A 26,850-nucleotide genomic window follows, 5' to 3' on the forward strand; every position below is an offset into this window, starting at 1 on the left:
GACCCAACAGGGACAGACCAGACTGGACTTCTAGAGGAAGCTAAGATCCTTCAAGGTTTGCAGCACATCTTCTATAGCAGTGTCATCTCTTCTGCTATCAGCTGTTGAGACAGCAGCATCAGAACCAGGAAACTAAAGACTCAACAGCCTGATAAAGAACACTGGTTCTGGTCTGGTTCTGTTCTGGAGACGACTGTGGAACTTCTAGAGATGCAAAAAAAAGAATGTCCTTGATACAGTATGTATAGGCTAAATCAAAAACACCAGGCAGTCCACCATTCTGACACTTGTTTTTTTTAGTTTGAATACATTTTATTTTTATTATAAGTACAGTTCAGTAGTTACAAAACGAAGCATCTGCCATAAGGATACAGCAAAACATAGAGTGTTCAGCTCACAAGACAGGTTTTGTACATCATATGTGGAATGGAATGATCGTTATAGCTGGTTCAGAGGAGAGAGCCCAAGCTCCACTCTCACTGTGAATCTCTCATCTTTACTCAGAAAACAGAGATAAGGTCAAAAGTCAAAGCTGTTGGTCAGTGATTTCATCATCCAACTGGTTTGCTTTGACCCCACTTCCAAACCCCCCAAAAGGATAGCTTCTCACTTTTCAATGTCTCACCTTTGTTATTATTTAGATTTTGAATATCCTCTTCTATAAAATTGAAAGTATGGTCTATTGTGGTCTGCAGAAATCATTTCAATGTAGCTGCAAAGAAAACATCGGCAGGGCAAAAATCTTCTCAGGCTGGTATCCAAGTTCAGAAAGTCACCCGGCAGAAAGCAGTAACAGGTCTATGCTGTAGGTCAGAAAGGGATTAGCATACAAAAAAAAATAAAAATAAAATAAAATCTGAGGAACCATTTTAAAAGTCACATACAGTATAGATGTTGATCAAACTAAAAAAAAAAAAAAGAAGTATTATATTTGGACTATACATACCGCATTAGACAATTTTTTTCTCTGGGTTTTTTTTTCCTCTGGGTTCACAAAAAATGACAGAAACATTTCACAATGCCAAGGGACACACAAACACACGCTCATTTTAGTTAATTAGCAAGTTTTGTACTGTATAGGTTGGATTTATAATACTATCACAGTGCAAAATACTTTTGAGAATCCAAACAAATGAAAGAAATCAGAAAGGATAAGTCCCTCTATGCATTATGGATCTGTATATATGGGGGCACAGGAGACGATTGTCATCTTTTTCCTCTTTTTTTCTCATTTTTTTCTCTCTTTTTTGATCAGTAAATGGACAAGGCATTAATGTACAGTACATATAAAAGTTCAAATTAAAGTCAACCCTACATCCTACAGTCTAGCACAGTTACATAGCTTTGAAGTAGCAATAACAGATGACTTGTAATCTAAGGCTATACACATTGTCTTTTTCCAGTTTTATGCTATTTTTTTCTCATCTTAAAGTAAATACATCAAACCATTTTCAGTAGTCAGTAACACTGTGCAACAATGATTGGTGGCAGTATTATACAAACATCTGCAACACTACAGTCCTCCAGGTTAGACATGAGAGATGAAGCAAAAGGGATGTAGGGGTTCAAAGAAAGAAAACTGTTCTTGCTCTTTTTGTTTTTTGATTTTTCTTTTTTAATTCTTCCGTTTTGAACTTGAGAAGAACGGCGGCCATTTGATTCTACGGCCAATAAACTATTGTCACTCCTCTACTTTCCCTCCTCGCAAACATTTTAAATGTCGACTTTGTCGCACTGCTGTATATCTTTCTATTTACATCAAGCACCAGAGCTGCGTTGAAAAAAATAAAGAAAACAGTTGAAAAGAACAGGTTCTGTAGTGGGATGAAGGCCTGGTTATGGAGGGTGTTGAATTTATAGCAGTTTGAAAGTTCTGTCTTCGCAATCCTTACTAACACCACCGTCATCAAAAGCCAACCAGTCATACCTCCATTAGTAAATCATTTTTGGGAAGAACCATGCTGCAGGTTGGAAAAAAAGGACCATGTCTGTAGTTAACCATGTTCAGCATGATTGATGTGAGACATAAACAAGGAGTCATGACAGCTGAAAGGTGAGGCGCTAGTTTGACAGGAATGTGCTTGGTCTCAGTCAACAGTCTGCTAAAGTTTAGTTTCTATTCAGCAGTAGAATACATTCTACCAAGTACAACAGGATAATCTCCACTTTACAGGAAAAGGAAACAGATTTCATTTAGTTTTTAATACTTCAGTCCTAGTTACAAAAGAATTTTTCTAGCTCCAGGAATGTGTCGGTAATGTCAGGGCTAGTTTACAGGAAGTCATCTTCAGACAGGTAGTTTCATCCAAAGAACAGAAAGAAGACCTGAAGGAAAAAAAGAAGCAATGCGTATAGGACAACAAAGACAAGATGCATTCAGACCACAGGAAACACAAAGGAAGGTTGCCATCATCTTGATAAGTGTGCGAGGATGCTTGCAAAAGTCATTAGGTCCAACTCGCAAATTCAAACACCGTCTTAGACGTCCCATTTCACAGTTCTCACTTTCCATTCCTTCTGACGGTAGTAGTTTTCTTTTTTTTTAAATCATCTTAAATAAAGTCTCTGTTATAGTGTTTTCCTTCATATAACCTTCATCCTCCTTCACCTCATCGTCACCTTCATTGTCGTCATTGTGGTCGTCACTGAGCCTCGCTCTGGTGGAAGATGTTAGTCTTTGTTTCCAGCATGGGCGTCCAGCCCTTTAGGCTCACCCAGGTTATGGTTGTTAGGGTGGTTAAGATCGTTGTTTAGCTGGTTGGACTCGAGGGTCAAGGCGGGGTCATGGATCATGGGCTGGTCCTCCTCTCCTAGCCACAGATGTGCTGCAGCCAATGAGAGAACAAGAGGCAGATTAGCACTGTGAACATGTGAACACTAACACACTCAAACAAACTCTTTAGCACTGAGGTTACATTTGTGAATGTCAGCTTTCACAGTCAACTTAAACCTTTAAACATGCGTTTTAAATTTCACCTGCTTAAGATTAATCTGTAGACTACTAGTCAACAACAGTTGACACTGGAAATTGAAACTGGACCAAAATTAGTTTTAGACCAAAAAACTGGTCTAAAACTTTTAGACCAATTGTAAGCCCTGGTGAGTGACTTGCCTCTCACAAGGCAATGTGAAAGCAACATGTTGTATGTCCAGGATTACCTCTCTATTTAGTTGTTTTGGAGCCTTTGCTAAATGTTAGAACCTATCAGGTCTGTTGAACAATGTCAATCAGGTTAGATCAGATCAGGTGTCTCTGTTCTCTCTGATCTTGTGGGCTCTGGCTGTGTTGCTATCATTATCATTATCTGCTGTTTTCTCATTTTTCTACCTCACACATGTTCTGACATTCTGTATTGTTCCTTAATTATAACTGGGTGCATAACCCCTTATTCTGGGTCAGGACCTTTCAGTGGATTGAGGCATAAAGAAGATCAAGGAATAAAGAGATGATCTGAAAAAGTGCAAGGAAGGAACAACCAGGACTACTGGAACTCCAACACACTGCATGTTCTGCACTCTGGTATCTGCCTGATGATGAGTAACTCCTGTCCTGAAGGAGCCACTGATTCCCATTGTTCTACATTCTAGACATGCCGGCTCAATGCAAGGAGAATTAGTTTCACGTCTGAAGCTTTTCTACATATGAACTCATTTAAATCCTAAACATTTATTCCAGATGCATCAAATGATTAGTCAGACAGTATATCTAAACTCCCTGTCATTTTATTTGCTTGCGTTAGGATTCTTTCTGCTTCCTGTAACAATCACTACAGTTTATTAAAGCAAAATTACAGCTTCTGATAAACTACAGCGTCTACTGAATAAATCCTCTTCTAATTGCAAACAGTTTTGTTTTTTTTACTGTCTTGTTCATAGTAGTGTACAAAGTGACTTCCTGATTTGGAGATAAATAAAATGTCTTCATTCTGAAAACAGAAGCTGGAAACGCATCATAGTTATGACACCAGGGGTAGTAGTTTCATACGTGTTACAAGCAACTCGCTTGGTTCAATAAGCGTGACAAGCAGCGTGACAGTGTGTGAAAAGTGAGCAGAGTGATTCAATTAAAACAAGAACTAAAAATAAAAATGAAGTATTGTAAAACAGCTGGAAACAGATAACAGTTATTACATCCAGAAGCAATGACCACCTTCCACTCACCCCTCCCATACACACACAGGCAAGCATATGCACGCACACACGTCTGCACTTTCATTCCCTCAGCAACTTATTTGGAAATTATTTTGCAATAAAACACCACCAAGAACATTTGCATGTCACACTCTTTTAAAACTGCCGTTATGAATCTGACAAAATCAAATTAAAATACGAGTTTATTTGAGCCACACTCACTCTCTGTCTCTCTCCTTCTCTCTCTCACCAGTACAGATATGGGTATCAGAATGAACGGAGTTAATAACAAGATAAAACATCTCTGAGACTCAATGCTGAGTAATAACTCTGCGGCCGTCTGTTCACTGAGGAAATGGCTCCAACAAGCACTAACTTCCATCCCCTGCACGACTCTGCTTATGCCCTTAAAACGGTTAATTAAAAAAATAACTTAAAAAGCCTCCTTTTGATGTCATTAATATTTGTAGAATAAGTGCTATATAGCCTATGATTAGAATTTTTTTTTTCCAATTCATGCTGCACACACTATTCATTTCTGGAGTAACATAATGTCATACACAGCTACGGCCACAAGATGGCAAACTAAGACAGTAAATGAGACACTGATGCTTCCCGTAGCTTTCTATGCTCTTAACACACCTGTCTCCTTTAATGGTTGTTTAGTTTCTGCATCTCAAAATTGAAAGTTGTACCTCAATGAGAAGCTAATTTAGCTCTTTTAAAAGCCTTTCGTTTACAATGCCAAAATTTGCCATGAGATTGTTCTTTTTTTTATTTTTATTTTTATTTGATGTGCAAAATCTGTCAAAGCTTTAGCAAAAGCAAAGTTTCCTTTTTTTCCCCCTGAATCTTCAAAAAGTATTTTGCTTCTCCCCAAGGGCACTTCCTGCCTGTGACTTCCCTGTAAAGAAACTTCCTGTAACGAGCTCCAGATTAGGGCCCCATATTTGATTTTCACTGTTCATTAACTAAGCCACCTGGAATGTTATTATTTAAGCATGGTGCTCCTTCTCCCCAAACAACTGCCGCTGCGAAGGAGGGGTAAGAGATTTCCTGGCCAACTTTATAGGTTTAGCATAACTTCCCCCCCACCATCACAGTTTTTAATTTCCCATTCGGGCAGACGGCAGATGCACCTAACAGACACAGAAAACCTGCCTGGCATTCATTTATCACATGAATGCAAGGCTTATCTCTTTGTTTTCATCAAAGCGCCCCGGGAGGGGGGAGGTGATGCAGCGCGCATACATGATGGTTATAAGATGGCAGCGTGATTCAGATAAACATACTTGTCACTGGAAATAATTTACAGCACATGCCACATTCCTATGTAATGACATAAAGGAGCAGGGCGCCCTCATGTGGCATTGTGTGAGATGGCAGATGGCAGGAGAGAGGTGTGGGGATTTTGTGGGAGAGGACCTGGGAAAGCAAAACATATGGTGTGAGGACATCCAGCTCCAGGATCCATCCACTGTTAATACATGTGTCATGCTCAACAGAATGGATAAATGGGATGGAGGAAGGAACAATGGCGTAGCACTTCACTCTGAGCCTGTGTGGGAGACCGCACGGGAATAAGGTGGTGGAGATATGTGCGGAAGTGTGAGCGGAAGAAACATAGTCTCAGTAGGATAATGTGGCATCAACTGCAGCTATGTGCATGAAAAAAAAAAAAAAACAAAACAAGACAAAAAAAAAACATTCAGTGTTTGATGATATTGAAGCCATGGTTAGAACACGGGACATTTGTCTGATTCATGTTCAGGTTCCAACAGTAGATGTTATATTTTTATTTAACCTGAGTATCTAAAACTGACGTTGTATTAGATTGAATAAAATTGTGTTTCCACATCAACAAACTGCTGTTTGCTGATGTGGTGTAGAGACGGATAGATTAAACTCAGTTTGTTGATTTAATTGGTTTTCAGTGGATGAATAAAAAAAAAACTCCAAGTTTAAACACAACTCCAAAATAAATAAGTAAAGGCAGCTACACTAGGACTACAACTATATTTTCCCCAAAGAAATTTGGACGATTAATTGATTAATGTAATAATAACAGAAAAAAAATGGCACATTCAGCAGATTTTTCACTTAACAACTTTATCATTTCATTCAATATTAATAATACATGAAAATATGCAAATAAACAAGTAATTCATTTTTAAATAAGAAGTTGAACATTTTATTGCCTAAAGGCACAACCAGAGCCTTCCTCTAGCATTCGTTTTTTATATGTACTACATGTATGTTAAATGCAAAAGTACATAGTTTTGCTGAGAGAACAGCAAAAGGTGATTTACTATCATTTCAGAAAATGTTCCTTTTTTGAGTCTCTATAACGATTAATCAATTATTAAATTAGTTGGTAATTATTTCTATAATTAATCACAATTAATCTGACTTACCATTTCAGCCTTAGTCTGACACCTGAATATTATAAACTCTGACATACACAAACACTGCAAATATGAGGACAATAAATGAATGCTAACATTAGCAGCATTCAGCACTTCACTCAGTGTTTCAATGGAAACACAGAATGAAGTGCGGTTGAGGAGTCGGGGCGGTTGGGTTTGCTGTGATCCCTACATGGTTGGTGACAAACTGTTTTTAACATCTCTCCAACTTCCTGCTGGCTTCCTCGGTTTCCACCTTTTCCAATGATCTAAAATAAATCTCTGAACATCTGTAGCTACACATCAAACTCTAATCACTCTGCAATACAACAAAATCATACCAGGTATTTTTGTCCTTTTTCTAGTTCAAATATTTGAGTATACTTAAAAAAAGGAAAGCTAACATAGAAGTATCTTTTTTTAGCAAGATAAATATGACTTTTTTAAGTCATTGATTCTTGACTATAGATAAAAATGTAATAGGTCAACTGACAGATTTTTTTTTTTTTTTTTTACTTATACCAAGACAATTTTTTTCATTTTTTAAGCGAAAATTTGCCAGTGGATCTATTTATTTATTTCGTTTTAATTTTTATTTTATTTTTTTTAAACCTTTTTCAAGAATTCTTGACTTAAAGAATTCTTTAAAGAATAATCCATTTCTCAGTGTATTTATCTTGCTGAGACTTTCTTTTTAAGTTGGTTTAGTTTTATTTCAAGCATACAAAAATATTTGAGCTACAAACTAGACCAAACACTCAGGTAAGATTTTGTCTTAGTAGTGCAGCGTCCCATGTATGGACTTAAAAAGCTCCATTTTGGCCTTATGTGAAAATAAAATGCTTAAATTCACACAAAGGTGTCAGTCGAAATATCAGACTGAACAGAAAAATGACAGAACATATCAAGTGTTGCCTCATCTGGACTTGAGGTGTCAGAAAGCCATGAAAGACCTGTGTGAACTCTGTCCATGCCGCTGGTGTTGCTCATGGCTGCTTTGTTCCTTCTCACAGGCATCTGGGCTCGACACTCGCAAAAAACTGTTGTTCTTGGCAAAGCCCCGGCTCATTGTACAGCCCAGCATTTATAAATATGTAAATATGAGCAGCACTAGGCATAACACAGGGTGCTTGTATACACTGAGGAGGAGCGGCGAGGAAGTGAGCGCACCCCTCGCTCCCCCCTTCCCAAAATTGTATTTTTAGATGGTTTTAATGAATACAGGATGTTTATAGTTACCATTCCCTGTGATTCGCACAAAAGACTAGAAAAATCCACATCCATACCGCCAGCCCACCCCTCCTCTTTCACCCATCCCACCACCCCCAATCCCTTAAAGCATTACTAAAGAAGGAGAAGAGGTGAGGAAGAAAAAAAAAAAAAGAAAATTTGTGGTAAAACGCAGCAGGATTATTGTGCTCTCAGTCTGCTTTCAGCTCAGATCCTTATTAGACAAACACAGCGCGGTTAAGGTGCAAAAAAGAGTGAGGAAAACTCCCGCGCGCCGGTGAGGAGTGTGTGCGGCGCGAGGAGCCACGTGCAGAAAGAGAGACGACGAGATCTGCAAAGAGAAGGTTCCTCAAGAAGCCGCTTCAAGGCACGCCGCAATTTGTGTGTTATGCCTGCTCTTTAAAGTTGCCAAAATAATACAAAAGCCGAATCAATACGCACGAGAAGTGAGCAGAGAAGGTTAGCTGTTTTCTGCTGCCTGTGATAATTTGCTTTTTTTGTTTTTTTTTCCTTGTTTTTTTTTTTTTTTTCTTGTCTGTGATGACTCTGTGTCAACTTGTTTTCTTTTTATAAACTCGGTTTTTGTTGTGCTGCAAACTCTCGGGGACTAGTGTGAGGTGATACCTTTGACAGGATGATTTGATTCAGAACGAAAGAGAGAGAGAGACAGAGTAAGAGAGAGAGAGACAGAGAGAGAGAGGGAGAGAGCGAGAGAGAGACAAACTGGAAAAGAAGGCAAAATAGATATAAAAAAAGAATGATTGCAGTTGGGGGAAAATACAATGGAGTCAATGTTAGTGGCCTCTTTCTATCTTTCGCTGTCTGTCTCCAAAACTATTTCTGAGGCTAAAAGATTGCCGGCTTGATAATACCTCCGCTGAGCAATTTAAGCCCAAACACTCTGATGCTACAATCTGTCTTCTCTGCCTGATAGCGCTTTTCTCTGCTCTTCTCTCCAAATTACTTTCTTTCATATCTAATTATATTTGCTAATGATCTTATAAGAGAATAATGGAATGTGCTTGATCTATTACCTTTTTTTTTCAATACATAAATACAATGCGGGGGGAAATGACTATTGGAGACAGGAGGAAATGTTTTTTTTATGTTTTGCATGAGAGGGAAAATGAAGCTGAGAGCTGCAGGGTCATTAATGGGTGATGAACGCAGAGGTCATCTCTCACATTCTCTTTGACATTTTTCTCATCTGACGTGCAGAGACAATCACAAGCTCATCCTCGCTCTCACTTCTTCTGCCGTGCTTCACTTTCTCTGCCCTGATCTTTCAGATATTTACCTCAAATCTCCTTGATCCTGTGATTGAGACACAGCCTTGTGACGTACCAGTTTGTTTATTCTCTTGGTGGGGTTTTTTGTCAAAAATGTGGATAATATAGTAAAAGATGACAATTTTTTGAATTAAATCTACAATCACTGACCAAGGCATCCATCTCTTACAACTGCCTAATAATCCATGCAGGATTGCTGGGGAGGCAGGGTACGCCCTGGACAGAGCACTCGTCCATCACAGAGCAACAGAGAACTATAACCACGCACGCACACACACACAACTGAGGGCAATTTAGAGTGGTAAATTAACCTTAACATGCCTGTTTCTGAGCTGTGGGAGTAATCCACACATGGAGGATTCAAACTCAGTACCTCCTTGCTGCAAGGCACCAGCCAGCGACTAACAGCTACGCCACTCTGGCTAAGACAGCAAAGAACAAAATTCAATATCCAGAAGCTAAATATGGATGGGATTTGGTACGCAAGCAAATCAGAGACAATGATGAGGGGGAAAGCTGGTCAAGGATCTAACTTAGTGCTGGAGCCTCTCAGCTGCACTCTGACTCTCAGAAGTCCGAGCCCCCTTGTGGTCAATGCATCACACTGCTTCCAGTCGGCAATAGAACCCATTCAAAGGTCAGAGGTGATAAAATAATGCTGGATTCAGACCTTAAATGCTTAAGGAATTTTAACCGTGAGCTTATTTTTTTTATTTTTTTCTCTTTCTGCAGAAAGGTAGACTTCTAGGCTGTCGGCTAATTTTATCTTAAGAGTCTTTCTCTCCTCTTTGCCTTCTTCCCCTTTAAAACTTTTCCGAACCAATCTCCTATCTGGGAATATATATATATATATATATATATATATATATATATATATATATATATATATATATATATATATATATATATATATATCTTGACACTCAGACAATAATTTTACACTAATGGACAAAACACACATAAAAAAAAAAAAAAAAAACAAAAAAAAAAAAAAAAAAAAACTATTGGAGTGGCTGTTGTAATAATTGATCAAAGTCCTTCTTGCCACTGGGCCAGGTCAAAGCAGGTACTTTGAGAGAACACATGTACTGGTGCCATAGTCACTACTAATGGTGCTGGATAAGAGAGCTCTGGTTCTCAGTAAGCTCTAGAAAGATTTAAGCCCTGGTGAAAATCATCTGTATTCCCATATTCTGGGGAATTTGACCATGTGCCCACCCACCCTCATGCAAACCCACAGTGTGACCATCAAAGTGCTGTCAATGCTGCCTAATGCATCCTTGAGGCGACCTGAAGTTTCTCCTGTCTGTCGGGTTCAGCCTGTATCTCTATTGCAAAATTTATAATGACAGATCCATGGCAACTTAATTGTTTCCTTATTAATACCTAGTCCATGTTAGGTCTGTTAACAGTTTTTGTCTAAGTGCTCTTAGTTGGGCTAGCCCAGGAAACCTGTTTACCAAAGAAAAAATATTATTGTAAAATCACACCAGAAAGAATATTTTATTACTTTTTCCCCTTTGACCCTTTCTTTCTTTCATTCGTTCTTTTTGTTGTCAAACTTTGTCCCATTCTCCATTTTCCTTGAATCCTTGTCCCTCTCTCCATCCCCCTCCTCTCTTCTCTTGCTCTCCACAGGCCGTAGGACAAGCCAGGCTGTGACAGGCACTCTAAACCCCCTGCATTAATGGAAGGAAATGGCATTCGATCCCTGTTTGATCTCCTAATCATTTCTGCTGAAATGATAATTAGTGCTTTTCCAATCCTCCCACAGAGGACGGAGAAATGGGAGGAGGGGGTGATCTGGGAGGGAGTAAATGTATAAACATTTAAAGGAAAATCCTTCGGCTTTTCAGAGTCTCTATCGACGCCTCTGTTACTGAGTCGGGCATCTTCTGAGCCAACAAGTGCCGGCCTGTGATGTGGACATCTCGTCTTTTCACACGCAGAGAGGGGATATACTGTACACAGCGACAGACGCTCAGATACAGAGAGAGACATGGGGCCTGGCGACTGCTGTCTGTGATTCTTTTCAGCTGACATAATCCTGATTGATTCGTTCAGCAGATAAAAACTGGGTCCACTTCTGGCCTTTTACTGGGGGACGGGGGAGTGGGGGCAGAACATAATACAGCCTTTTATTCAGCAACAATGTAGCATAATGGCAATGGAATGTGCAGGGGAAGAAAGGTCACATCTTAAATGCTTCTGACACTTTGTCCTTAGAAACACCCTGTAGTCAAGTTTAAAAAGCTCCAGAAAAATAAATACATTTTTACTGTTAAGTTTCTGCAGTTCCACAGATAGTTTCTTATCTTACTTCATTTTATCTTATTTTTGTTGATTTTTTTTAGCCTGTATGTATACTGGCAACCTCTTCAGCTCTGTAATAAACTATCATTCCCGCTCATTCTTTCCCTGTAAAGGAAGCTTTTGTTTGACGGGCATGAATAGGTGAGGTCATCTCCACTCGGTTTTTGTCCTTTTCTGTTGCTGTTTGGGAAGCTTTGTGTTTACATACACTGACATCCTTCCCACGTTTTTCTGCGATACACACAAGGCCGTCGGGGACAGCGGTGGAGCTCTGCATCGTGTCCTTGGCTCTAATGGAACAATTTTCGTCTTCCACGTGAAGAAACAAAAAAAAGGGCCTAACAGCACACCTGCTGTGTGATATTTGACTTTCACTCAATTCCTTTGCCAGTCCAGTTCTATAAACAAGCCAACAAAGGCATAAGGAAGATACAGGAAGCCTGATAATGTAATATTTTACTTGGCCAAGACCAGGATGAGGTGGGTGTGGAGGTATAAGCTCACAACAGTACACTGGTGTGTATGTGTGTATACACATCATTGTTCATGAATTGTTGAGAATTTACCAGCTTTGGCTTTCATTTGCTTAACAGAAACTGGGTGCATATTTACTGCGTTGTCAGTAGCTGGATGTCAGTGGAGGTTCTGTTGCCCTGAGTGACACTGTCTTCTCACATAACCAAAATAAAATCCTGCAAAAACTGTTTTTTTTTATTTCATTTATCAGGATTATTATAATTTTAATAAATATATCTATGAAAAGGAGGTACAGGTTATTTTCAATTCTAACCTTGAGAAAACTAAGAATTGCCTTTCTTTGAGATAAAGTTTTATAAAGTATGTGAACTTTTGTTTTCAACTATATTTATTGATATGTAAGGCAAGCCATTCAGGTTTTTATTGCTACAGGAAAAAAAAAAAAATGATGGAAAGGCCTCAAACATCATCCGTAATATATTTACTATTAACACTACTTCTTTTCTTGTTTCTTACAAGTGGTGGAACCAGTAGATTCTAGTAGTTTTGCAAAGTGTGAATCAATGAGCATACCAAGTTCTGGCTTTGGTAAAGATGAACATCTTGCTGCTACTGACGGTTTTCATAAGACAAAAGAAAAGAGAAAGGAGGCAACGACATCGATAATAAACTGTTCAATTACGTGACACCCTGTCATGGCACAAGCGCTCAAATTCAATTTCAGTCATTGATAAGCTGGCCAATTTTGCCACATGATGCAAATGTCCTTTCCACCATCTCTTGCCGTTGCTTGCCTGTGATGGCGGTGATAATGGAAGCCCGAACATCAAAACGGAGATGGTCTCTGCGCATCAACGGGGGTAAAATTGGAGGCCCTAATCAGCCAGCCGCGGCCATCGCGCCACAAGCGGACAACGTTCTCTGCATCGGTGTGGTGGCTCCCTGTGACATATCTGGTTACTAATACAATGTGGCACGGAGCCAGATGGGAGATGGAGAGGAAGAACCAGTCTGTGGATCTTCCAGTAAATGTGTCCCCCGAACCCTTCATTTGACTGCTGGAGAGGAGGAGGGGAGACAAAGGGAATATGATGACACATTATGGAGGAACTATGTAGATCACAAAGGGAGGAGAGAAGGAACTAGAGAAAGAGTACCAAATAGGACGATATTATATAGGGCAAAATGCATATATAGGGCAACAGTAAGTGTGCCTCTTTGTTAAACTCTAATATTTCTATTTAAAGACAGGCATAGACAGGAGAATAAAGAATGAGTGGAATAATAATGCTTAACCTCAAATAAAAAGAAGTATTTTCATAAATATAGGTTGTGTGGGCTGAATTCCCTTCATATTGCCTTTAGTTCTTAACTATCATTGGTTATGGTAGGAGAGGAATCATTTTAAATGTAACGATAAACTAAAACCCAGTGAAACAACCAGAGGAATGCCAAGCTGGCCTGAAACACACACAGAGATAAAAAGATGCTGATAGTGAGACGTAAAGAAGTCAAATCTCTGCAGAGGGGGATTAATATGACACTCAGGAAGACAGACAGGAAAATAATCGCAACTCAGCAACACAGCTATCAGAGTTATTTATGATCCCAGAGAACCTGTCACGGGTTCCCAGAGTTTTTTTTTTTTTTTTTTTTTTTGTAGCATGGAGGGAATTGTCCCAAATGTCCCAAATAAATAAATGACAGCAGTTTAGAATGTGACGATAGAGACGGCTGTGAGGGCCGGGTGGCTTCCTTGAGTCGGCACTAAGGAGGAGGAGATAGGATCCGTGTGAACAAGTGCAACATATGCATCAATTTGGCACACCAAGCTGCAGGCACTTGCCATATGTTAAAGCTCTTGTAGACATGACTGTCATGGAAGCTGAAAGAGTTCCCAGCTACCTCTCACTCCCAGTGTTACCTGGAGCAGGCTACGTCTGGTTTGTGCTGCATGACTGATAAGTATTTAAATGGTTTCTGTGGGTTGGTTTGTGTAAAACACAATTAGTAGGAAGACAATAATACATAGCATTCATGGCTTCACTCTTTGGCTTTGTGACACAGTGTCCTTCTAGAAGTAGCTAAATGAAGGTGGCATTAGCGTCTGTGCTGCTGTTACGTTTAGCACTGCGATAGCAATTTAGGCTACAAAAGCTTTGCTGACAGGTTAAATCCTTGTAGCATAAATCGACAAATATCTTTTCCAGCATCAAATCAGATTATTTTTTGAAGAAAAGGTGAAACTCCACCATTGAGGTGGCTGTGTCAGATTTATGGACGTACTGGAAACATGTGAATACAAAGGTTCCAGACGGACCAAATTTTATTAGCATTTTTTTTTCCTGTTTTTTTTTTTTTTTTTTTTTTTTTTTTTTTTAATAGTTGGAACATTCATGTATAAAAAAAACATGCATTTAATGGTGTTACAATTTTTAATGCTTTAATGTGGCAATAAAATTAAATAATCAAATTTATTATGCTAAAGTTTGGGCCCTGCCAAGTAGGTTTACGTGCAAATTCTAATTTGTAGTTTGTGTTAACAAGCTATTACAGAGGTGCACATAATAAAGTGAATCTGGGCATTATTTAATATTTAACATTATTTTCAACATGACCAACAGATAACAGTAACCCTAGAAAACTATTTGTTTCTGTCTCTCTGACGGTAATGATGGTAGGTACATTAAACTGTTTCCCGATTTATCATCTGAAAATGACTACTATATCTTGAAATTTATCTAGGTTTTCATATTTCATCTATTTTGTTACTTATCAGGTTAGTGATAAGTGTGCAATTTACACTGCAATGATGAGTTAGTAGTTAAACACATTTGAAGGCATTAGGACTGTGAAAAAAGAACAAAAAAAACCATAACATTTTCTTATTGTTTCAGGTGCTTCTGTTTTTTTCAGCCACAGATATACTTTAGATGAAGATGGAGACACTTTACAGCAGTTTAGCATTGCTAATAAACCTTGTGTTTCATTTATCCGTCTCTCTTCCTAGAAACTCTCTAAACAAATGCATTCACATCAGCACTTCAGCGCTCCTTGATGTAAAGAGGGGGAAAAAAAGACAGACTAAAAAATCCAGAACACCTGGCTTCTCTTTAACATGGTTTCGTAGGCTTTCAGCAGTCTCTGATGATTCAACAGTTGCTGCTACAAACATCTGCTCGGTGCTCTTTGCAGATCTCAATTAAGCCTCTCGTCGGCAGCCACGCAGTGCCTTATTTATGATTTTTTTTTTTTACATGCCAAACAAGGATAAAGGCCAAAAGGTCTGAGAAATCCCACTTAAAGAGGACATAATGAGGCAGAGAGACAGACATGAGAGGAGGTTGGAGGTGCTGGCATGAGATTTAAAATAACAGGCATTCTTGCCAACACTGGCAGCACTTTTAAGAAAATGAGGGGGGGTTCAGGGGGGAGGAGGCTGGAGGGGGAAGAGCATCAACAACAAACACCGACAATGAGAAGCCCGAAGCCCTCCCTCATCTGTTTCTTACCCCCCCGTCTTCTGTTTTTGAAAAGGCATAAGAAAGAGACGATGAAGAAGGACTGAGTGTTGATATGATTATGTAAATGTAAACAAGATTTCCTGCCGACTGGAAGCCGTTCCTCTTTTTCCCTCTTTCTGACCCGTTCTCCTTGCAAATCTTCCATTTAAGACAAATTCCCCTGGGGAGGCCGCTCTGCCGTTACTTAACGGGATAATTATGATATACGAAACCTTTCCAAGATCGCCCCTCATAGCCCCACCTCCCCATCCCCACATCTTCCTCCAACTCAACACACACACACACACACACACACCCCTCTTCTTTTCCCCAAGTCTTAGCTTTCTTTCCGAATCACACTCTCCATTTCTCTCTTTCTGTTTTCACCCTGTCTTTTATCCAATGTCCTCTGTCTCTCCTGGACAGCAGTGCCGATCTGTCTCTGAGTGACCTGATGACCTGAAGCATCTGTTAAACCCATGGCTGCTGCTGATACCCCTTTTGTTTAATTCTGAACTAAAAAATGTGACATTTTCACAAAGCTATAATTCATATAAACCTAGGAATCACAAAACTCACAGACTTTGCAAATTTAAATCTTATCTAAACTATAGTCAAGACTTATTCTAACTGTAAATTTGCCCATGAATATTGCCTTTGATTTTGCTTTTTAGATGACAGAAAAAAACAAAACAAAACATATATTTAGCAGTTTTTTAAACCCTCGTTTTTCGTGGGGGCTGCATTCCTAAAAGAACCCGTGATGGGCGACATCTGTGAAGCAGTTACCTTTATTTTTTACAATTATTAAACAGCATAATTAAATACTCTACATTGAAACCAAAGAACAAAACCAGTTTCAGGACCAAGACTTTTTTTTAACAAAGGGAACGATTTCTTACAAATAACTACTATAAAATAATTATTTTAATCATCAGTGCAAAGTACACCAGGATAAACTGTGACTGTTCCTCTGAGTGACGCTGCGGCCTCACTACGCTCTCCAGTGTCTTTTTCTTCTGAAGTCAGAGGAACGTAACATTTACTTATTGTTTCAGGTGCTTCTGAAACAGGAGTGTTTTTTTTGAGAAATGAACACAGTTATCAGTAGTTGCTGTTGCTTTTTTTCTTCTGGGCAAGAATATTTGCCAAAACTTGCTAAGCTGCATATTTACAGACCGTAACGTTATTGGCACGTTATGGTATATAACTTCACTTCCTGATTCACAACATCTCTTGAAAGCCAAACTTGTGAGATGAAAGCATATGTGACATGAAACGGAAATATTCTTTTTTATTTTTTATATTTTGAGATGTCCTGCAGGATCTGTTTCTACTTGTCATTCAAGTTCATGTGAACTTGAATGACTAATGTGGAATTCTTGTTTTTCACTTTGTCAAGGCCTCAAAATAGTATTGGATTTTATCTGTATCAAAGGTGCTATTGCAAGAATGTGTTATATTAAAATCCTATCTTTTTCAGGAAGGTGCCGCAATCTCAACTTTTTTTGCAAAGCTTACAAAAATTGCAAATTTAACCACAATTTTTTGAAAAAGGTGCCACAAAATCATTCATTTTAGGGCGAAAAAAAGGAAAAAAAAAACCACTGAAACATCTTGAAGAGACACACCGAGCCTGTGACCAGCTCTCACTACAGCTGAATTTTTATTTCTTTTATGAATCTCAAAGAGAAACTAAGTCAAAAGGCAGGCGGAGAAACAGAACCCACCAAACAGTGATTAACTCCAGGCACTGAAAAAAAACCAAGAATACCTCACGTTCAGGTAGGAAGGAATCTTCACTCATAATAATACGTAATAAATTTGATGTGCCTTATGTTCTAATAAATTTTTTTTTTACTGAATGAAGGAAGCCACTTGTGCCTCTATGTACGAATGTTAATGCTTGACGTCTGTTCCATTCAGCTGTGAAAGCCTTCCTTCCAGCACAGTTCCATCTGACTTGGCCCTTCACACCATGACCTCACAGTGGAAGAATTGAGCAGCGATCACAGTATCCTCGGCATATTTCTCCACCATCCCACTGTACAGCGCGTCCGCATGTGTGTAGTTAAGTGCTAACCATAACACACTCTATTTACCCTTTGATCCCCCACAGCCAAGAAGTCTCCCTGGAACAAAGAAACACACTTTCGGTATCAAGACTCATAAATGCAAAAAGAGTGGACAGAAATCACGCTGGTCCAAACATTTCATAATGCAGACGTACAACTTAATTGCAATTCTGCTTGGTTGTTTGGCTCCTTATTTACCCCTGCAACTTTGTTACGGAGCCACACGTCAAACTATTTACACGCTGGTGTAAGCACTTACGGCTACGACTCCTTCCTGCTTGACAACGGCCATAAACAGCCGAGTGAGAGATCAAAACTGTTCATCACAGAGCGTGACAGATGACAGATATGGCAAGAGATTTTCCATGATCTTCAGCACACATGAAGGGGGAAGATGATGGGGTTCGGGGTGGGAGCTTCAGGGGGAAGGCAAGAAAGAAAAAAAGGCGCTTGAAGACCAATGCGAAAAAGAAAAATGAACTCAAGGAAAAGTTTCTTTCCACGTGAGGCAGTGCTGCACAGTAAATATCAGTGCAAGTAGGTCCCTCCAACGTTCCCCGATCAATTATTTATTCCCAAAAAGTGTGTGTAAAGGGACAAACGTGTGTGTGTGATAGGCAAAAGTAAAATGTTATTTGTCATATTGTCCAAACACTTGTTTCAAAGCCTGGATAATTGGCTCCACAGATGAATAGAAAGCCTGGCTTCCTGGCTGAACAGACATGACAGATGACAACATAACTTTGTGAAAACACAGTACCTAAAAAGAAACTGAATCATCTCATGGCTTTGCATGTTAGAACACACTGATGGTTGGAAATAGAAAGCAAATCCAAAGATTTTTCTGTTGCTTTTTGAGCTCAAAAGCACTTAATTAAAAATATGACAGTTGATATATCATCAGTCAATTTGTAGAGGGTTCAAAAGAGCTTAAAGAAAGCAACGATTCTCAGCTGAAAACACATTTAATGAACAGAGAAACAAGATGAGTCAAGTTGCGTTAAAACTGAAGAACATAAAATGGTATCCAGAAGGAAAAAAGACGTTTTGTTGAAAGATATGATTAATCAGTAAACAGTATTCTAATGATCTTTAAAATGATGACGTGAATTAAAAGGACAATTTAGATTTTTCTCATGTGGGATTTAGTTGAGAGGCTATGAAACTTCATTTCCCAAAGACTGAAGCGAGTCTGAGCAGCAACTCAGGTGATATTTAAACCCTAAATTTAAAACTTTGAATCATTTAAACAGTTTCCTTTGAAGTTGGGATGAATTTAAAGGAAAATGTTGAGAAATGAATTGTTAGAAGCTTGTATTGCTAATTGTAATTAGCATCCTTCTCAATCAGGCAAAACCCACCACACATTTGGGACTTGACAAAATTGACATATCCTGCCGTATCCTGGTTCTTTCCCATGTTGCTAAGACGATAATAGATCTCATTCTCACGCAGGTAAGAACAACACATTCAAACGCTTAGTGAACGTTCACTGTCTATCTCACCTACTTCAGACCCAACTGCATTCCTAATGCCAAGACCTGACATTAGCCTCTCAACATCACCTGATTAACAAAAAGTACTTCAACTATTCCTTCAATGTGTGCAGAAATAATTTGGATAGAAGTCAAAGTGGAAAACAATCACACATTGTAAACAAAAATAGAAAAAGTTGAGATTCCTGTTTTATCCGGCTGTTTTACAGAGGAAGTGTCTCATTTACAGCATGTGGTGTCAGAGTAATGTTACCGCACAGGGACTGTTTCATACAAAATAAAAATAAGTCAGGTGAAAACAGAAGGTTGATCTTTGATGGGCCTCACATAAACAAACTATTTGACAAGAATGAATGCATTGCAACCCAGTTCTGACTGCAGTGTGTGAGGAATAATTAATCTGCCCTCTCTCCGTGTGCCTCCATGCCTCTCTCCTTCCTTCTCCCGAACAAATTGTTTTGCTGTTGAAATCCATAACATTTCTTTTGTTCCCCTTCTTTCTGTAAGCCTACGCTCTTATTTTCCCAAGGCCAAGAAACTTCAGACATGAGAACCCTGATATAAAACCAGGGAAATTTACCTGGGATTAGCAGCCATTGACAAATAACCTTGGTGATAGATGCACAGTAGATTTGGTTCAAAGCTCTCCCGGCAGCCTCAAAAGAGATTAGTTCACTTCTTATCAGGTCAGCCGTGTCGCCTGGGAAATGTGTTTAAAGTCACATTGATTTATTGAAAGATTCCCCAATAAGAAGATATCTCTAGACTTAAGGAGTGCATGTGCGTGTGTGTGATGTGAACGAGTGCCTCAAATAAATTACACCGCTTGTTGAGGCTTCAAGAGAGAAAAAGAAAGAAGGAAAAAAAAACCTTGCTTCAGACAAATACACTTTAAAAAAAACACCAGAGACATTCCAGTTCTCTCTGTACTTGCACCTCTCACTCTTTCTATCCCATTTACCCCATGCTGGTAGAGCTGCAGAAAACAGTGATTGTACAGTGGTGAGACACAGAGTGACGCTGACAGGGAGGTATAATAAGGCCTCTTTTGTTCCCCAGAGGGAGCGAGATAGAGAGACGTATAGAACGAAGGGGGATAAAGAGGGGTACGGGAAGTGGAGAGAGGTGGGGAGCTTTCATTTACACCATTACCTTCTTAAGCGTCATTTCAGGCCAAGGAGTGGAGGTCTGTGGGAAAGCGGGCAGGGAAGCCAAGGAGGGAAACGAAACACCTCACGTGTCACTCAACGGGTTCACCAGAGATTATTCATGAGCTGACAGACGCTGTCTTTTAGGTCTGCCTTGTAAACCTCTGACCCATTTCTTTTCCCCAAAACACTTCCCATCATGTCTGTGACTCTTCTACTTTGGTCATTTTAACAGAGATAAATGGTTCACATGAATTACAATACTGTAATGTTATATCTCGACTCCTGTGCACACATCAGTTTACTCTTCCTGCTAAGTCCTGGCAGGATGGCGGGGGATTGAGGAAGATAGGTGTGTGTGTGTGTCCACTGCTGGGAGGTGAGAGGAAGAGCACACTCTGGACCAGACCTGGGCATTTTAAGGCCCGCGGGCCAGATATGGCCCGTTGGGCATCCCTGTCCGGCCCGCGTCCCCCCCAGTCAAAACAAAACACCGTATTTTCGAGTGCATGCGACACAGCTGTCTTTTATTTTGAAAGGGCTTGACGCACGGTTTATGAATGCACGTACGTAAATGCTAACGCACAGCAACAACAAGCGATGCTAGCAGCCGAATACACGATCCCCACAAAATGTCATCTCACGGTAAAAAAAGAAAAGTTGATTCCGAATTCTGCATTTTTAACAAGGCATGGACAGCGAAATATTTCTTTATTGAAGTCAAAGGCAAGGCCGTGTGTTTAGTTTGTGGTGCGCAGGTGGCTGTGTTAAAGGAATATAATATTCACGTCACTACGTGACCAAACACAAGAAGAGATACAAGAACTTTTCAGAGAAAGAGCGCTTCACTGAGTCGTCTGTACTCGTAGCCAAGTTGCAAGCTCAACAAACACTTTTTACAAAACGCCTGGCATTTAGAGGAGCTGCAGTCAAGGCAAGTTTTGTCATATCCCACAAGATTGCTAGGAAGAGCAAACCTTTCTCTGACGGAGAGTATATTAAGCAGTGCTAATATGTCCTGAGAAAAAAGACGCTTTTGAGAACATCTCCCTCTCCCGCCGCAAACGTAACGAGAAGGATTGAGGACATCGCGACGAAGCTGGTGCTGCAACTGAAAGACAGCGTGAATGATTTTGAGTACCGGTATTTTTCCCTGGCTTTGGATGAGAGCTGTGACATACGGGACACTGCCCAGCTGCTCATCTGTTCGTCAGGCTTTTTCCAACACTTAAAACCATTTATTGCTCATATATGCAGTTGATCAGTTGATTAATATAACACACACCATTTCAATTGTGGAGAGATTAAAAAGTTAAAAATAAATTCAGATGTGATGACGATATTTTTTTTAACTATTAATTTGTTAATTCTCACTTCAGCCAAACCACAAATTGTTAATTTTTATTAATATTTACTGAATATTCTTCTTAACAAAAGAATATGATTTAAATATTTTATTACAACAAGAGGTATGAGAAAATGAATAATGAGTCAAGATTAAATTTGAGTCATTACTGGATTGGCCCTCCAACATATTTCAGATTTTTCATGCGGCCCCCTGAAGAAATTAATTGCCCACCCCTGCTCTGGACAGTCCGACACAAGGTCTATACTCTCACTGTGTTTCTGTTACAAATGTCTTCTAATCCTTGTTGACGTTCTGTTAATGCTGAAAAAACACAATATCTCCATTGCAGTGTTTTCGTTAAATGAGAAATGAAATTAAAGTCACACGTGAATAAGCAGTCATTAAAAATCATGGCGGCAACAGATGTAAATAGTTACATTACTACTTCCTGTCGTCTTCTTTGTTGTTTTCAGTAGCAGTAACAGCAGTTGATCAAGTAACTTGCGCATTGTGAAAAAAAAAAAAGGGTTTCTATTGCAGTTTTGTGAAATACAGCTAATCTGATACAGCCAAAAAAACTAACTCGTCCTAGTGCAAAAACTGCCGTGTTTCCATTAAGCACACTTAATTATTTATTTATTTATTTTTGTAATTTCAATTTGTGCAATTAATGGAAAAGCAGGTGAAGCCTCTCACTCTCTTACCAAATGATAATCAGTCCAGCTACCGTTTGGTTACCTGACTGACTTTATGTAGCACTTTTCTGGGCATGTAGTTCATACATCAGTACTGGTAGACAAGTGTGGACACTTCAACATATAGTATGGAGAAGCTGGAATCAGCCCGGCAACCCTTCATCATGTCTGATGAAGACTCTTCAGCTGATCCTCAGCTTCCCCAAAAAAATCTACTTCCATGATGTATCCTGGACACACATGGTAAAGACACTATGGCCAGTGACTCACAACCTAGGTTTGAACCCCCTCTGACTGTCTCTGTCATTGTGTCCTTGGATAAGGACTTCACCTGGTCTTCCTAGTAGTGGAGCCGGTGCATGGCAGCCTCGTCTCTGTCTGACTCCAGGGCAGCTGAAGCTACAATATGTAGCTTGACACCATCAATGACACTGACCCATTTCAGTGTCAGTTCAGTGTTTATAATACGCTTTATGTTTTATAAAGCGTTTTGGGGACCTCTGGATTTGATAAAGCTCTACACAAGTACAGAGCATTTTCTGAAGAAAGCATTCTGATTTCTTGTGTAACATAAAAACATAGAAAATAAAACATTATAAATGCGAAATGGAAAAAATGTCTAGTTTCTAACCCAGCCAGCGACTTGCTGATCACAGCGTTATGACATTAAAATAAATGTATCTACAAAGCACTCTGAGGCTTGTGTTGGGAGTGGCCTAAATACAGCTTAAATACCCAACAGCCAAACTCTAGAGGATTTCGCACTGAGAGTTTATTTCCACCCCAGAGACACCCTCAGGTTGAAAACACCTGCGTGCTCTTGCGGCATAGTTTCTGCTTTTTACTGCCGTTCTCTATAACCCTTATCCATAACCAACTATTAGTTTGGGTGACAGACACTTTCCGAGCCATTACCTGACCTAATTCCCAAGTATTTTCAGTCACAGAAGCTCTTTTTACAGATCGCAGGTGCCTCTTGATGCTATCTGTCTCTAGAAAAATCTGTCCTCCTCCCATTATAGTGAGAAAACCGTTGCAAACTTAATAATGCGGAACAACCTCTTAAATAGGTTTCCTCTGCTTAAGATCATCTGCCAAACTACCAACCGTAGTGGAGATCTAAATCATATGTGTGAAAAGATTCCTATGGAAATGTGACATACAGGTTTGATGTTGGAATTCTGTACCCTTAACCTAATGTTAAACCCTGGATATGCTCCTTAACATGCTTCAGTAGAGTGCGGTAGAAAAGGTTCCTGTCTTTAAGAAAGAGAAAAACTCAAAGTGACCCATCAGAGTTAGGCCCACTGAGCTGCTGCTCCTGGAGCAAAGGAGTGAAACCAGAAAAGACAGAGGAGAATTACTCTTGGCACTATAGTGTAATAGTTGTCTTTAACTTGCTTATGTCCACTAGCTGCTCATAAATCTTTTCATACTGTTGCTGTACGTCATCTAAGATTGTATTATCAATGTTTGACTTTCCCCTTTTCCCCCAGTCTCTCTGTCTTCCTAATTCCCTCAAGAAGCAGCCCTCCACCCCTACCCTGCCTCCAGTTACATACCTCTGTCCCCTCCTTCTTCTGTCTCTGTCAGCTTCCATGCTTCCTCCATGCCTTCGTCTATCTCTCCCGCTGCTTGCTTTTAACTCTTGAGGTCATCCGGGACCCCTGGGCAGCCATCCCAGAATGCTGAGCCGGCTAACGTCCTGCAGAGCTGCCTTCTGGACAGAGCAGGCAGCCGAGCCAGGACTCGATCCACGCTCTGAGTCAACTTCGCACTCAGACACTGCCACGGCGTAAAAATAAAGATCTACAAAAGTTTCTCAATTAAGGGGGTAGTTCTAAATCGATCCATAGCGATTATAGTGAACCAAATAAATCCTCAATAATGCAGTCTGAATGCTTTAGTGAAGATGGAACCAGCTAAGAATGAACCAGACTGCCAGCTTTACTGGCACCTATAAGTGGTTTCCCATCATGTGCCAACATTTCTGTAGAACAGACCATATGAATAAAGACGTCCCATTAAAGCACAAAGTCCAACAGAGCCAGCAGAGTTTGTGATGAGCAAATATGGAAACAAACTGAAATCTAAAATGTGCAGAAGCAACAGGAGACATGGCAATGCAACACTGTTGGATGGTACATTAATACCCTGCTGTGCACTTAAACAAGGTTACTGTACTCTGCTACAGTCGTGAAAACTGTAGTTGGTGGTTAAATATTATTTTACAACTAAGCAGCCTCACATGGTTTTAATAATGACAATAATAATTCAAATCAATTAATACAGCCTTAAAGGGATGTGTTTATATTCATAGAAACTACAGGACACTTTTTTCTTCTTCTTTTTCATATTTTTTTATAGTGTATTCACAAATCTATTGGATAGAAATACTCTTTACTGTAGGGACATACGTGTGTAACAGCAGCAAAGTGAGAAGACATGGAGGCATGTTGGGTCATACACAGATTAAAAGAATCAAAATCTGAAAAAAAAAAAAAAAAAAGCCAAGAATAATATACTGAATCAGTAAGAACAAGATTACAAGATTCTAATTCTATGCAGTTATCAAAAATAGCAAACTCCGATCCAAAGGTACAGACCAACTAATTAGGATTCTTTTTAAGTACAGAGTGTTCACATGTATGAAAATAAAAAATGGTGCAAACAATAAATTCTGTTAACTTTTTCTTGAGATTCTTAATCCTAACAAAGACTACTTCTTAGCACAGAGATGTTATCGTTTCGTTAACAGGTAAAACTTCAAACAAGGCAATGTGTCTCCTCTGTATTGACTTCATTGACTTGTTATCCTCACTTAGGCCTCACTATAGCACTACATTCCAACAGTCTTTCACTGAGCAGAAGAAAGGCTTCTGAAAATTCTTGTAGACTAAATGACTGCCCTAATAAGTTACCAGCTGAAAATGATCATTTCATTATTTTTTAAGGAATGTTGGAGAATCATCTATACCTTTAAAAGAACAAAGTAAATCCAGGGTGTGAAATGTGAACTTAAGAGAAAATCTGCTAACTTTTCTGATGGACCTTTGGGCTAAAATGGACATTTTAAAAACAAAGTTTAGCAAGCTACATGTGGAATCAGCAGACTAGTACTGATTTATAACTCGCACGTAAAGTCGGGCTAAATGCAATATTTTCCTTACCATACTTTGTCTTGGACTATGGTTTCTCCCAGCTAAACTAAGTAATTCTTTTCAATTGTCACCACATCCTTGGGTGGGAGGGACGAGGTGGGCCTGGGTGCGGCAAGAGGGCACTTGCCAGGATGGGATTGGAACCTGTCCAAGTTAAATCTGAATGTGCATATAAGATTGATCTGACTGTCTGTTTCCGGATTCTGAACTGCACTTGTTCTCCTAGTAAAGGCTGTTGTGATGAAACTGAACTGAATTGGACTGAACTGGAGTTAGGGATGGCGCGAAAGACATTCTAACCAATGCCATGAATTCTGCATGAATGGAAACTCTAAACTCTGCATGTTATCAATACACCAACCCCCCGATGCATTTCTGCACTGGTCTGATGATTGTTTGCTGTCAGGCAGACAAGTGGCACGGTGCATCCAGACTCCACTTCCTACTTAGAGAGGCAATAAATTTCAAGGTTGAAAACAAAGCAGAAATGTGCATGAAACCACAGCAGTGTTGAGTTTCTCAGAAGTTAACACAAGGGCTTGTGTCTCTGTGTCACTGCTCAAGTGGAAAGCTATAATTAGTGATGGAGTTGTTGCCTGAGTAGTTTAACTACGCACTAAACACATACAGCGGCAGCGGAAAACAACATGGCGCGCCTGTGTAGTCGACATGTAATAATAAAATGAGAAGAAATCAAAAGTCTGACATCGGGGTTGGAATGCTCCAACCACATAAACACAAAGTCACATTAACAGCCAACACAGCAGAAACAGCAACGTCTTACCTACACCTTCACACACAAGAAGGTTTTTTTTTTTTATCACTTTCTATATTCTACAGTATTTGAGATCACAAGTGCAAATACATGCACATTTTTTTGTTTTCTACCAAACACTCCTCCCCCCGTTCCCTCCCAATGCAGACAAATGGGCGAGTCAGTGATCAATACATAACAGAGAGGAAGTCAAAAACAATATTGCGACATCAGGGCCAATGTCTATAAAATGCCTGTGTTTATTCAATAAAGAGGGGAAAGACAGACTGGGCTTGCTTGACCAGAGACGGATGAAGAAATCAATTTGTGTGCCTCTTACTTCCAACAAATGAGAAATATAAAGAGACAGAGAGGCTTTCGTTAATCTGCAGACATGCACAAAGGCACGGCATGCGTACATCTTTAAGCAGAACGTATCATTTCATCAAGATCATAGAGCTGTTTATCACAGTTTAAATGTTATCAAGGTGTGTCTGCTGAACAGATGACAGGGATATCACTGATAGGTTAAGGTTACATGGAGACAAAATGCATCATTTTTTTCTGCTTCCAGTGTGAAGAGAAATTCCAAGATGAGACAAAGACATCAAGAAGCATCAACTTCCCTTTCAAATGTACTGCAGTATAACAGGCTTCAGTTCTTTCATCGACCCCTCGCCCTCTGATAAATGTTTGTATTTTGGGCTAACAGGGCCTTGTTGGCATGTTTCTCATTCTGCATGAAATCCATCAGACTGGATCTCTGTCTGAATGAGTGTGGCAAGTCAGGGAGGGCAGAAAAAACGGCGAAAAAACAATTCAGTG

At 39.5% G+C, this 26,850-nt stretch overlaps 1 protein-coding gene across 5 annotated transcripts in view; it reads right to left on the reverse strand.

The window, feature by feature from the left end:
• Positions 1-306: 306 nt before the first annotated feature.
• Positions 307-26,850, reverse strand: part of znf536 (zinc finger protein 536) — a 236,756-nt gene continuing 210,212 nt past the window's right edge. For all 5 annotated transcript variants that reach the window (XM_044142938.1, XM_044142947.1, XM_044142959.1 and 2 more), the window contains one exon: positions 307-2,825. In XM_044142938.1, coding sequence (XP_043998873.1) covers positions 2,671-2,825 — 155 coding nt within the window. In that variant the 3' untranslated portion in view covers positions 307-2,670. The remainder of the gene's footprint in view (positions 2,826-26,850) is intronic.

This window comes from Gambusia affinis, linkage group LG02 (assembly GCF_019740435.1).
Source record: "Gambusia affinis linkage group LG02, SWU_Gaff_1.0, whole genome shotgun sequence".
NCBI classification, from domain to species: domain Eukaryota; kingdom Metazoa; phylum Chordata; class Actinopteri; order Cyprinodontiformes; family Poeciliidae; genus Gambusia; species Gambusia affinis.